This window comes from Pholis gunnellus (genome assembly GCF_910591455.1).
Source record: "Pholis gunnellus genome assembly, chromosome: 10".
NCBI lineage: Eukaryota > Metazoa > Chordata > Actinopteri > Perciformes > Pholidae > Pholis > Pholis gunnellus.
This window is the reverse complement of record NC_136537.1, coordinates 18980842-18995874: the sequence shown is the minus strand read 5'-3', so window position 1 is coordinate 18995874 and position 15033 is coordinate 18980842. Positions and strand designations below refer to the sequence as shown.

At 39.0% G+C, this 15033-nt stretch overlaps 1 protein-coding gene across 1 annotated transcript in view; it reads left to right on the top strand.

Moving 5' to 3' along the window:
* Positions 1-1953: 1953 nt before the first annotated feature.
* Positions 1954-15033, top strand: part of gfra4b (GDNF family receptor alpha 4b) — a gene marked incomplete at both ends in the record, with an annotated part of 35129 nt that continues 22049 nt past the window's right edge. Inside the window, one exon of the mRNA XM_079167831.1 lies at positions 1954-1996. Within this exon, the coding sequence (XP_079023957.1) occupies positions 1954-1996 (43 nt within the window). The remainder of the gene's footprint in view (positions 1997-15033) is intronic.

The window sequence follows — 15033 nt, the reverse complement described above, 5'->3', positions numbered from 1 at the left end:
TTTCTGTTTGAGAGTGCCCTGAATCTGCCTCTTCTGAGAGTTTCTCGTATCAATATTAATCTTTTGTTTGATTTTCTTGGAGACCTGAAAGACTTCTGTGAGCGCAGCCACAACCTTTAGAAAAGGTTTTAGGCTAAGCATTGATCATGAATACTTAGGTCTCACATTTAGGCATTTAACACATTTGATTGTGACTGAACTGAATCAGAAGAGTGACATTTCACAACAGAGGCAAAAAGAATAAATAAATAAGACCAGACTGGACCATGAGGTTAAGCCCAGATGTAGACACACATGCACCCCAAAATAAAACAGGATGTAATAGTTTTCAACACTCCAACTTCACACAACACTCCAACTCAATTTCCTTTAAAAGCTCTCTGTAACAAAAACGTACACTTCATATTATATAAGCAAAACTCAATGACAAGTGTTGGACCTTGAGCTGATGATGAAAAGGCAAGCCAGTAGAAATCATGAAAACAAAGTACGGAAAAGAGTACAAATCATTGAGGCTATAATACTGTATTTTTAATTGATATTATAGAAAATCTATAGAATGAAAAATCAAACCATATGAAAATAGCAAAACAATATTATTTGAGACTCTGTTACTGCTATAACCAGAAGTTGAAGAGGTAGAAAAAGGTGCTAAATTCTAAATTCAGATCATTGTCTCCACACGGCTCTCAACATAGTGACAGTTAACCGGGATATCAGTGCTAACAGTGCAAACAACGGCAACAGTGCTGACTGAGCTACCAGTGTTTATCTGAGGGGGAACCAGAGAGGAGGTGCTACGCTTCAGCAACTACAGTACGCTGTCGGTCAGGAGCTATATTAATGCTCTGAATGTCATATAGATAACTTTTACGTAGAAGTAGAAATACTAGTGTAGAAGTACTCTTTTACAAATAAAGTCCTGCATTTCAAATATTACGTAGCAGAATGTGCAGAAATATTACCAAAAGTAAAAGTACTCATTATGCAGAATGGTCTATTTCAGAATAATCGCATATCATATCATTAGATTACAATTAGTATTGATGCATTAATGTGTTAATTACTTTAATGTAAAGCATGGGTTGATTTGAATAACTTTATATACTGCTAGCTTATGAATTCTCCCCGTATCTTAACCTATAGTAACACATCTTATTTTAATTGTTGATTCTATTTTGCAAAGTTAACTAAAGTCAACAAATAATTGTAGTTGAGTAAAAGGCACAGTAGTTCCTTCTGAGATGTAGTGAAGTAGAATAGTAGCAGTAATTGCAAATACTCAAGTAAAGTAGCTCACACATGTATTTAAGTACAGCACTTGCATACATGTACTTATTTACTTTCCACCACTGGCTAAAACATCATAAATAAATACGACAACGCAGGTTTAGATCACTATAAATACCACATGAGTGGCTGAAATGATAACATAATACGGTTTATGCTGCTGAATTAACCTTATGTCACACTTTATTAACGCCACGGAAGCCCCGACTGCTTTATCAGACTGTTTAATGTCCTTTCCTGCACAAACAGTTCTCACTCTCTCCCTCCCTATTGGCAGTGGTTCTTCCCGGCAGCACTCAGCATCTCTCCAGCAGCGGACTCAAGGACTTTAGCCACCACCTCGACGCGCAACAGACGGCTCGCTCTCACAACACCGGACCATACAGCGCACGGGACAACTTTCACTCGCATTGTTACGCATGGCTCTGGCTTTGCGCAAAAGCGCGAATATAACACCCTCTTAGAAGAACCTGCTGGGATTTTAAGAGAATTTGACACAGCAAGAACAAACTGATTTGAGGATTTCTTAAAGACATTAATGTCCTTGTGCCAATGATGATCTCTACGCGCCTCACAGGATACCCTCCTCTTGCCGTGTAATCATACAGCCGCAGGCTACGTGGAGGTCCGACGCTTCATCGGGAATTCTCATTTCACCTAGAGATGGATCTGTGGAGAGTTTATCTGTTTCATCTCATAACTTTAGGTAAGTAAATACGTGTCTTTGAAAAAATAATGTAGCAAATGTTGGAATTGTTTATCGTCATCAGTGGAAGAAAATAATCCAACCTGCTCCTTTACTTGTTTGATTAATCTCAAGAAATCAATGAAATACAAGGACTTTATCGGTCGTTTCGTCCATCAGTCTTTTGAAGAAGAAAAAAATAACGTAAAAAAGCGCACTTTGTATAATTTGTTTATAATATATTTAATAATAATTTACTAACATGATTGGAGATCAGCTGGGTTGTACAACATGTGTTATGCTAAAAAAAAAGAAGAGGTTTACATATATGCGCACGTGCTTTATCTGTGTGTGCACGTGTGCATGCTTGATTGTGTGCGCTATGGGTCTGAGCGCGTGAGTTTCTATGTGTGCCCATATAAAAACTGGCCAAGAACGCTTCTTTTTTTCCACGGGGTCAGTGTGTGGATTATGTTTTTGTGTTCTTGGTTTTGCATATTTACTCACTGCAGAATCCAATGTCCACATCTTAGGTGTATTGCATCATAAGATATTCACCATATATCCAATACCTTTTCACCCCTACACCGAATATTATATGGATTCAAAGTTTCATATGCTACTTGCTTCATTGTTTAATCTAGTAAACCCTATACTAGTGAACATCCCCAGCAGTACATCAGTCATTGCAGTGTCACTGAGCTACCTCCTCTCTATGCAATTGAGCAAATCTGGAATATTGATTTCTGTGGCAACAATCCACAGTCTTAATAGAGGAGAGCTGCCTGTTGTTGGCTCACAGTGTCTCTTTGTCACCAAACACAAATGTGTCAATCTCAATGCTACCACAGTCCTAACTGTAACTAATATAATTATACCCGCACTAATGGCCACGGCACCAGCCATGATCATTCTCCCTTTTAATTAGCACCAACTTTCCTCCTCAACAAAGGCTGGACTATGCATTAAATCTCACCCCTTTATTCATTAATGTCCTATTTAAAGGTCTTAATTAGAGGAATGAATGCCGTAAGAAATGCTGAACGGAAAAGAATGCAGTTTGCTTTTTTAATCCGATTTTTTTCTCTCTGTAATGACGTTTGACGGTCACATTTACGTGATATGATTTGGCTGGTAATGGCTGATTAGAGACAGACGGGGACAGTTTTGTTCTCCAGCCATATGCCTGGAAACAAGCCTCTGTGCTTGTTTTTGCCAACCTGCAGATTTAAATGTATGTAAACACAGCACTATTGCTCTACTCAAGATACATTACTGATAACCCGGATGCTGATTCTAGGCGGTTTAGCCATCTGCTCAAATCAATTAGCCAACACCAAGCTGCAAAAGGTCAGAAGCTGTTTGGATGAGTCAACCTAGTTATGTGGCATTCTGGGAAGTTTCTGGGACTTCCAATGCTCCATGTGGACTGAAAACCAAACTCACACATTATCCAGCTTTCCGAGCTGCTCTAGCCAACACAGAGGATTCTCAAAATCTCCACAATTTTCCAGAAAGAGCTGGAGAAAAGAAAGCAAACATCATGAACCTTATTTCTAAGCTGGGAGAAGTGGATATTAGAAGGCATTGTTGGACCATTTCTTGGCTTTTTAGTTATTTGTGCTCACTATTTACTTTTCGAAACACAGAGCCAGACGATGTTAGTTTCTTTTTCAGAAGAAAAGCTAATTAATTAAGTTTTATTTTTGGAAGTATCAAAGATAGTTAGGCATCGTGAGGCCTTAGTCAATGCTCGTAAAACGGTAACATATATGTCATCATATTTTTCATGAATAATTAAGGAATGAAGTGATTTTTTTTCCCCCCAAGAAAACAAGATATTTGAAGATGTAAACTTGGGCTGGGAAATTATAATGGGTATTTTTTAGAGGAAAAGTGTTTTATCTATTCATTTTATAAAGTAATGATGAAAAAAATCTTCAGTTACTGCTCTAGAACATTAATACGGGCGAGATAACCGTCGTCATTTTCTATCAGTGCAAATCAACCATTATTTCTACAATAAGCTTTGTTTGGTAAAGCTTGCTCATTAGACATGTGATCCATGTTGGTCTAAGATGAATCATGAACCTTGAACCATGAAGACATTAATCTAGCATAAGGTCAGTTTATACATTCAGAGGAGGTGGAACAATCCGGATCACTGTTGCCTCCACCGTAGTGAAAAATAAAAAGGAATCGCAGCCAAGTGGTTGACTATCCCAAGCTTTGATCTTATCTGAATGATAAATGTGCACCAGGACTCCCTTTGACAGATCCACACGGAGGCCCGAAATTATATAGAATTAGGCACAACTGTGCAGTGTAAGTCTTTTTCTTAGATAAGCATTTTCCTGCAGTATCAACTTGAAATGGTGACAGGGCACCGCCGTCACATCGCGACCATTTTATATCACGTCCCAATTGTAGCGCAAGGTGATTGCATTCAATATTAATGGGTCAAACTGAAAGCCGCAGGAGTGATCTCTAGTGGCACTCAAACTGGTAGGCGTTGCCGTGAAAAAACACTCGCAGCTGACACGGAAATGCAAATTGGGTAATAACTCTTCTAATAATTTACATTTTTCTGATTAAGGCCTGCCATAGATTTTTACTTGTGTTTTTTTTGTACTTTAACCTCCTTCCTCAATCAGAGATGCTTTTGGACTGCAACAGAAACCAGCTTCATCCTACCCATCAAGCGATATTTTCTGATTTAATGGTTTTGACATTGTGGGATATGACCTGTGTCTTTAATGGAGACAGATAAGTACCGCCAAGCATGCTATTACCTAGCATATTGGCTGGCCTCTTGAAGGGGATTTGTCATGAATCTCATTTGAAGCAGGCACCATGGCAGACATGCAGCCCATCACAAGCTTATGCTGTCTTGATGTGCGACAGATAGGCCAGTCATTCTGGTCCCGGTAAAATATTGGCTTTATTGGTGAGAGGAGATAGTGTAACCTTGACTATGGGAGTTTCACCAAAACGTTATTACCACATTAACCGCATGTATGACACATTATGCATTTGAACCTTCATATTTGATGTCAGGGCAGGGTTAAATACTTGGTTGTAAATGTGCCGTAACTAATAGCATTTCATTGCATTTTATAAATGAATTGTGTCACTCTATGAAACGTTAATAAAAACACTGACTTTCTGGTCATTTATAGATATTTTTGTGATTGAGAATCAGTCTGAGATGACTAAAAACATGGTTTCATCAAAGTTTAGTTGTATTTGCTCAAATAGTTCCAAGAAAGGAACTGATACTTTCTTGATTTCTTATTAGTAACTGTATCCTGGAACATATACTATATAATTTGGACTGATTGTAGGGAAAATGTAGCCTGGCTCCAGACCTCATCGCTATCCACAACATTGACGTGTTCATGGATTTAAACTAATTAATTGAAGCGAAATGGCAACTCAGTCTGATTGTCAGGGAAGGGAAAACGCAGTACTCAATTGGTACTCTGCACATTCTCCCATTAATTTCTAACACAGCCTACTCAGTGGTAAGCTGTTCAGCTTGACAAAAAGGTAAATGCAGTCAAACCAGCAAATATGTAATAGAAGGATCCTTTAAATGTGATTATTACAGAATTAGGACAAAGGTACAGTACTAAGTGGGACAATTGAACATGTACCATATCAGTGCTCACTGGTTGACAGATGTAACACACACACACCGTTTCGAAAACAAATCTTTGATATTTCTTGTGACGTCTCCACCGACATACACCGATATATAAGCCAATATCTGCCCAGCTGATATTGACTAAGGTCTAATAACTGGGTTAATCTTTAGTTTGTGCTTTAATATAAAAGGGTTTTGAAGTGTGAATCTTTACCTTGAGTACTATTATATACTGTAGTAAAACAGGTGAGGAAACAAAGGAACATGTTATGGATTCTGGCATAAATAATAGCTGCAATAATGACTTAATGCATCCGTCCTAATGGAAATAAAACTCCATAAAGGATGCAAGTTTTCCATCTAAAGCCTATCAATCAACTCACTGGCAGAGCTGGGGTTTAAAAGCTTTAGAGACACAATGGCTGTTACACTTTTCCTGTGTGCTACCTCTGTTCTCCTGCCATCTTCAGAGCCCATCAAAATAGCTTTGTATTTAACAAGTGGGGTTTTAAAATCAGCTGTTGACCTGGCACATTGCCAAAGATCATCTGATGTCAGTCAGTCTTACGGCTCTGGCCTATAATGGTGACGGTATTCAATTTCTTACATAACGTATCTGCTTATAATATTAAACTATAACAACTTCAAACAGTACATGAAGTTCGGAGTAAAAGCTGCCCACAGTTGAGTGATTTAAAAGACTGAGGCAAGCAGTGACACCATCAGGGCCTGCTGGGAGAGGGTTACAGCCAAAGATGCAGCATTGATTAGGTGTGATGAATGTGGGAGGAAAATAAATTAGTCTGAGTGTAAAGCCCTAATCCATTATTGCAGTCGAGTGCCTCCAGTTATATCACTGTTAACTCATTACTGAATGTGTTTACATTTTAAGATTTATGTGATTGAAGGCACTCCGTTAGGACAAAATGACCAACAACAAGTAATGGGGAGACAGAATACGACTCCTGTCTATTTCACATTTATATTTCATGTCTTAAGAGGCTTAGTGGCTTAGTTTGCCAATAAAAATAGGACAGACTCTAATTGGGAGTTACAATAGATAGTAATAGCTGTAAAAACCTTATTGTCTAACCATTCATATTAATACATTTCCATTCTCTTGTCCAACTGTCGTCATGTCGGCAAATATTTAGAAAAATATAACAAAATATGGCCCTTCAAGATCAACTGATTGAACAATTTCATTGTCATATTTTCACAAACCACTTGTGCATCATACGTTTCTGATCCCTGACTATTAACATTTTGTTAGGTACTTAATGTCCACTTAAAGTAAAATCAGAAAATGTGTTTGGAAACATGTACACGTTTGAGAAAAGTTGCTGAAAACATGTGAAAAGACTGAACGTATAGCGCTGAATTGTGGAGTTAGACCGTTAAACTGTTTTCCATCCTTTTTGAGTTTAGGATTCTTTGGGCGAGCCTGAAATCAGGCTTGATGATGCACCAGAGCCATTCTTAGCATAGCCCCTCCCCTAACACTACATAAACACTAGATTGGGTTAGGGCTGGGCAATATGGCTTAAAATTTATATTTTTAATTTTACTACTACTTTACTAGTGCCTGTTGGGAACGCTTTGAACAGGCCGGTTGCTTGGGCCCCAATAATGCAGCTTGCAGCGTTGTCGAGAGCCACTCATCATTTCACGAGAAACGAAACGTTGGTATTAAGTCGTTTTTCTACAATATTGCAGGTTCCATTTTGGTACCGCCGGGGCTTGAGACTATCGTCTTGGTTACTTTTAAAAAAAGGATCAAACTCGATGCATCAGATCCTACATTACCCCCAATGCAACTTGATAGTGAACAATTAGGTCAGATATTTGGCTACAGTTTTTTATTTTTTAACTCCACATCCCTAGATTTTTTAACATGTAAACTTAGTCTCCCTGTTGATCCCCAAAAGGCACAAATGCCGTAGTATTCCCAAATACCTGTAAAGAGACCTTGGTGTTTAAGATATTATGATTAGTACTCGGACACCTGTGCTACTAATGTGTGTATAATGATAATGTAAGCCACTGTGGAAAATGTACATGGCTTATTAATATATGTAATGATATAATACGTATTTAATTTGCCTTTTCATCTGAATGTGTTCAAACATAAGAAAACACCTTGCGCAATCTGTGCCTTATTTAATTAAATCACTCTTTATTACTCCAGTGGCTGGTTTTATATTAAATTCTTCTTGTTACTTTGTTCGATGAAGTCGGGCCATGTAACAGCAACCACTGACAACAGTCCTGACAGCAGTACATTTTGTTGGATTAAAATGTGTTGAGAAAGCAGTTAGTTTCCCCTTAGTCTCGTTGCATTATGTGATGCAATAAAAAAAGACAGCAAACGGCTAACCTATAGGAAGATGATGCTGTTCAGTTGCAGTTGCCTCAGGATTAAGTCAATTAAGCATCTCTGATGGACATGCTATACTATATATTCTCAATATACCCTTCCCTCTTTCCTTTAGCTGTCACAACATGACCCTCAATTATCACGCTTCTGGTCAGTGTCCGAGATCTCAGGTCTGATTCTCTGCTGAAAATAAGACAATGCCCTCTATTACACTAGGCTATGTTCAAAGGTGAGACAGGGAGAGACTGCAAACAGACTGTATAACTGTCATTCAGATGAAAGGAAGAAAAGTATCATTGTTCATTATCTAAATTTAAGTGACAGTGATATATTCACAGAGTGAGATTCCTTTAATCTGCATAGCACACTGGGTTTAAAACTGCCGTTGATGACCAAGTTTAAAGCTAGAAGGTGAAAATGACAAAGTACTTGTATAAGTAGGGCTCCTGATCAGACTAAAAGCAGCATCTCCCTCTCCATTAGACCTGTTTTGAAATTCAGAAAATGTTTCTGAGGTTACGGACATACAGTGGCCTCTAAGGGCCAAACAGAGGCTCATTAGCTCAGAGCCTGTCGGTGGTTATCCAGAGAGCTAGACTGTTCCAGACAAGAAGGCACAGCCCCATTGTGACACAATTTCCAACGGAGGGCTTAAGCTCCACTTCCTGCCTTCTTGTTGTATTTCTGGGACACTTCTAAATCTATTTGGGGTGAGTAAAGTTTCACAAAGATAGACAGAAGCAAATGTTTTGGAAGAGTACATGCAACAAAAGGTGCAAGGACATATTTTCCGTTCTCTCTCCTCAAGTTAGCTGAGTGTGAAATTAGTATTTTCATTGCACACAAGGCCTGCATTACAGCCACTGACAGAGTGAGCATACGTTTTATTTTAGATGGACAAACAGCAGCGTGACATCAGCAATAAGCTGGAAACAACACTGCAGCTTTCTACACATTGTTGATTCAGAGACGTAATCCTTTTAAAAAACGATAAGACGAGCAGATGTGGACTTGTGTGTGTAAATAACGGTGCCCTCTCTTATTCAGCCGTAATAACCTTCAGTCAATGTTGAACTTCTTTTTGATTAATAAAGTGACGTTTCTGTTTCCTCTCTGACTTGCTGGCATTAATAACCACAAGGTTCAGACAATGAAGTGACTTTTTGATGAACCAGTCATCAGTCCTGTTTTTTTTCCCCTCACAATGGGAATGACTGCTGCTGGTATTCCATTCCTTTTTCTGCTTTCCAATTTCCCTTTCGGTAAAGAGCTACTGTATCCCACAGTGGTCGGCTTTTTGGGGAGACTTGTACAACAGTAGATCCTAAGCACAATGTTCTCTTAAAAAAATTATGAAAAATGTTTTGTGGGATCTCCCATGTCTCTCACTTCACTTATTTTTTGCCATAAACATTGACCCAATATGTTGGCCCGTATCTTTTCAATAGTCTTAAGCAGTGTGAGGCAAAAACTGGAAAAACATTGTGAAAGTGTGTATATATATATATACACACAGTATATATGTATATACCAAGCCAGAAAATGAGCTGAGACAACAATACTGGCAGATGATGGATGCAGCATCCTTGTATCATTGTGAACTCAACACAGTTTTATGACAGGCAGGATTGAATGAGCTCACTAACGGCGCCTTTTGATATCTGTAGCTGTGCATATGTACTATACGCTACATTATTGTTGTTATTTGATTAAAATAAGTGCAACCTCAATCTTTATGGTATTTAATTACGTTTCATTGTTTACATGCACAGGCAAGTGAATTACACTGCAGTTCAGCCAGTAAATGGAATGGTTTCTTATCAGCGTTCCCAGACTACACCATATACCAGCAGAGCTATGGCACCAAGCAGTTTTTCACTGAAATTAATTTGGCATTTTTATGCCTAGGAGGCGCTCTTCAGTTAATCAAATCAGTGAAATCAGTTTGTGGCCTCATCCTAGCCACAATAAAAAAGGAATGACTGGAAATGCTTGTTTGCACGATATCAATTGAATTATTGTCTAAACAACAGAAATATTATTAGAAATTGAAATAGCATAAGCTCGCAGCCATCCATTGAAACATCTCAGGCTGTGTGTCCTCACTCTAAACCACGTCACTCGTACTGTGTCCTCCAGTATCGTCGTTACTCCTGTGGAGCCTGCCAGGAGAAGAGACATCGGATCTCATCTCAGTGGAAATTATGTTGAGGCTCCCTGAGGTGATAAAATCATGCCAAAACAGATTTTGCAAAGTATATTTCACTATTCAGAAGAAAAATAAACCACCACTGTGCAATAGAAATAAAAAGAAAATCAAGGATAGTTTATTATAAGAGCAACATGTTCTACCAGTGCTTTATCATCTGGTCACAACCTAAAACACTGGAGGGTGATTTTGTTCTGACTCATTTTGCAGTTGCAACATTCCCAGCTATGCAGTTCAAGCATTTTTCCTATTTTTCCTATATTTCATTATTCTTCTATTTATTTAGATTTCCAAAACTGTGGTCCAGTGGCTAATAGATAAGCAAGAAGGTCCTGGGTTCAAATCCTGGTCCTAGTTAGCATGTTCTCCCTTACAGTGCATTGTACCATCTCCCCCGGGTATGACTATGATCTATCCAGAGCTGCTTTGATTGCAAAGAAGTGGTTAGAAGACGGATGGATGAATGGCTATTGTTCGAGTGGAATGTTATTAGTTTGGTCTTTGTGTATCACCATCTTAAATATGATTAATAGATGTAGATTGACATGAAAGGGAGAGCGATCCTTGGCCTGAATGTCTTGAAGTTTTGAGAGATGCTGCCCACAAGTAAACTAACACCTACAATCTGAAGTGTCCACTTTAACAGGCTCAAGTCTGAACGTGTTTAAACATGTAATAGACTCGTTGGATTGACTGGAGACTGAATGTCTTATTCATCTGATCAGTGAAAAAGTACTGCAGAGCGTCAAAGAATCAGTTAGCTGTGGTCTGGATATTCAATACATACGTATGTGTGTCCTGTACATTTTGTTCCACAAAGCAACCTCCAGAGGTGATTAGTCAACTTGCTCTGCTGTACAACCTTGTAATGGGGAGATGATAGAGGTTGGACGGAGTGCTGCTCGATTCCTCCAGTGTTCAAGGAAAGGAAACACGCCATTACCAAGGCAGCAGACAGGAACCGGCTGGAGGGCACCTGTCTGTGTGAGCTGCAGTGGATTTACAACATCTGCTCCATGCAGCAGAGGATGCCACCTCCGTTCATCACTACTCGATTCATTATTTCAGACAAGGGGAATGAAGCTGCCAACAAATTGCCAATTGTGTGCGCAGAAGATTCCCATCTCACTTTCAGCTTAATGACACTAATACTGAATCTCAGGAAGGTAAGTTATTCGGTGTTACATGTGTTAAAACTTGAGGCCCAAACTCACTGAAAACTATAATTAAGGTGCCTCATTTGAAGCGCTCCTATGGAGCACTGCAGACATCAGATTTTAAATGCCAACACCACAGAACTAGCAGTATTTCAGGAAAACGTTGCTAAATATATTATATTTTGTATATTATAATAAAACTTAAGCTTTTTGTGTCACTTTGTGTCACAGCTTTTTGTGTCACTCAGTTATATAGTGGTGTCCCTGAGTGAAGCTCCTCTTACCTCACAAACAATCTTTGGCTACAAATGGAATTTACGTGACTGCTCCCGTGACGCTCCATCATTGAAACTAGGCTGGAGTTGGGGCGTCAAAGTAGTTTACATTAACATTACTGGATATTGGCAAGCTTTATTATGATTACATGTGGTTGGAAACCTTGGCGTGAATGTTCTACATCCACAACTTTCTTGAACACAGCAGTACTTCACATGTCTCATTAATGGCCAGTGTGTGACGAGAAGTTGGCCGCGCTTTGGAGAGGCCTTTGACTCTGTCACCACTTGGTCGATCCAAATCCCTTCCACTCTCCATGCCTTGTTAGGTCCTAATTAATTGGATCAAGAGAATGCCACTAAGCGTTTGACAGCTCCATGTGAGTGATAACTGTGAAACCAGAGCCACATTCCCATGGATATGCCTCTGGAGAAGAATCACTCCATATTAGGTCCATTGAATCTCTGCCACACACGTCCTGGGGGGAATCAACACTGCTACTGTGATAAGGAGCAGGAAGACCCTGCTTTGAAAGCTGCAGTGGTTTGGCAAGTTATTTTCTGTGGTACCGTGTCATGATATATATATGTACTATATATCTTCACAATGGTTAGCATAACGGAATAAAACATATCAACATTAACAGTATGTGTTCAAAAGATTTTCATGAAATCAAACCCCATTTGATACTATACATGGTTGGCATTTTTTCTGCAATACACTTTATATAATAATTGTTTAATTGTTTGTGGCAGAGTCCGCCATTGTCAAGCTGGATTCAAATTGCTTTCACACAAATGGGATTCACAGGAAACAATGGTTTTTAATTTGATTCTCATTGATATCAGCCTCTCTCTTCACTCTCTTATGAACCCCGAACAAAACAAACAAAAATTCAATCTGCTGTAAAATGAAAGGAACAAAACTTTTTATAAAAATGAAATCTACAATGAATGGAGGTTTTGTTGGCATCCTGTGTGTCACGAGCAATGAGTCATACTATACATAGGCCTACATACTGTCTGATGGCCTAATAAGCCAAATGAAGAAATGCAGGAGCAGGTTTTGACATGATTAAGGGTCTGGGGCTGTAATGGACGTTTCTTTACCCAATGCTCAATAATGGTGCAAAAAAAGAGAAGTCGAGGAGTTTTTGGCAGCATTGTATGTTTGGGATGTTGATCCATTGCCTCAGAGTTGCCGTACACATTCGTGCGCTTCTAACCTGGGAGTAACACCTGTTTGGGGTAACGGAAACAACATATGGTGATGTTGTGCAAAACAAAAGGTCACGTAAAAGCTGATGTTGCTCTCTTCAAGTCATTACAAGGCCACAAGTCTATTCAAGCCTAGTCTTAGAAAACAAAGGTCATTTCAGGACTAATATCTCGCTCTAAGTATCTTTTGCATGCTGTTGGAAAGGTTATGCAGCGGGACAAGACAGAGGATTACACACTGGGACTAACACTCTTTGGACTAATTGTAATCAGAAGCTTATCTACAGTGCATGTCTACGTCTCTCCGTGGGAATTATTGTACATTTAGATAAACTGTTAATTACAATTCTTAGGTCATCTTATGGGTTTTATTTCTTCCATTTGTATCTTTAGATATTCGGTCTAGTCATCCTTGAGGGTGGACTTTCAGGGGCCAAATCTATTTTTGATCAAGCGGGTTAATCACATTAATGTGCCAATATACATTCATTTTTAAAACAGATTAACACGCCAGGAATCCTTGAGCAGGCAGCTGTGGGGTGACATACGTTGCATTCAGTATGAGCTAGCCTTGACAGTCTTGGTATTCAGGGACAAAGGAACGTAAGGAAAGCAATCTATGTGATTATCATACAAATGGCAATGCAGCACACAACAACATCGAACCATGTAGCCTACTGCCGGTGAATAGGTGCACGGGCTTCATTCAACCGGGTACATTAACAACAGAAATGTATAGTAACAGAAAACAAGAGGTTAAATCTGTACTATTCTTCTTCTTCTTTTGTCTTTTCTATCATTGTTCCTTACATTCATTAAATTCATATAGGAGATGCACATAAGATGTGGGTCTATTCAATGTGTGTGGGAGTCATATAAAAACAGCTACGACGGTCAGCGTCAGCGTTTACAAAGACTCCAGTCTGTAGTTACATACACTCTTCTGCTACACCATATTACACTAAAATACATTAAATAAACGCCAAAGTTAAGTTTCTGTTTAAACTCTCCACATTTGCATGTTCCCTCTTCTTCCACCATAATCACGTGTTCTCATCTCTCCCTTTCTTTTGCTCTTTTTTTAAAATGTTTTAACAGCAGTAGAATGACATTCAAAGTTGATACCATTAAGTTTATTTCCTTCCCTGATAAAAAAAAAAGCCAGTTCACCACAACAGCATCCAACTCACGTCCGACCATAGTCAGTTTTCGTAGTAACTTTCCATTTTTAAATGTTCTTATGATAACTTCAATTATGATTGAAACACGGGGGTCTCCTACATAATGTAACCTCCCTATCGGCTGGTGTTGTAGCCACCAGCTATTTCAGTTTGGTTTCTGAGAAACAAAAGATGCCTCTAAAAACGACCACACCCATGAGCCTCGACTGCTGTTATTATAAGCCAGTCGGAGGTGGGAATCATGGGATATATAGTGAAATCTAAATGTTTGTTGCAGTTGGAAACAAAAAGAAAGACCCAGAATACCAAACGGAACACGTTCATGTTGCATTATAATGTGTCAGTTTCCTCAGTTTTCTAGCGTCATACTCCATTGTCTCTCCGACCTAATTTGAGCTAATTAGCGCTACCTAAATCCATCTTATTTGTGTTCATTTTGAAAGACAAATGCACAGAATGTTAAAATGAAGATAAAAACAAAAACAAAAGGGAGTTATTTCTGTCAATTACAATTATTTTGAACAGTCCATTTGCCTCTGCACTTCCAGCCGCTGTATCGTTAGCCTCTGCCTCCTGCACTTTTTAAAACTCCAGAGCATACCTCCATGCTCCAGAGGCCATTTCCTGTAATTTATAATGTGAGCTACACAAAACCTTGACATTGGCTGGCTTAATGCCCCCACAGAGACATTGCCGTAGCCGTGCGTCATTACAGTGACCCAACATAGACCATCATATCGCAGACTCAACTAATCGATAATGAAATTTGTCGCTACTATTGCAGCCCTAGTCTGCTGTACTGCATGATTTAACCAGGAGACTTGAAGTGCTCCAACTGTGAGTCACCTAACATTGTCTATAGCGAGTGAATGGGATGGGTTTTTTTAAAGCATGGGCACCTCAAATCAGTCCTCCAACCTTGCAACTTCATTACCACTGGTATAGGGTACAGGAAAGAAAGGAGACAACTCCACAAAAACAAACCCACCCAGTAT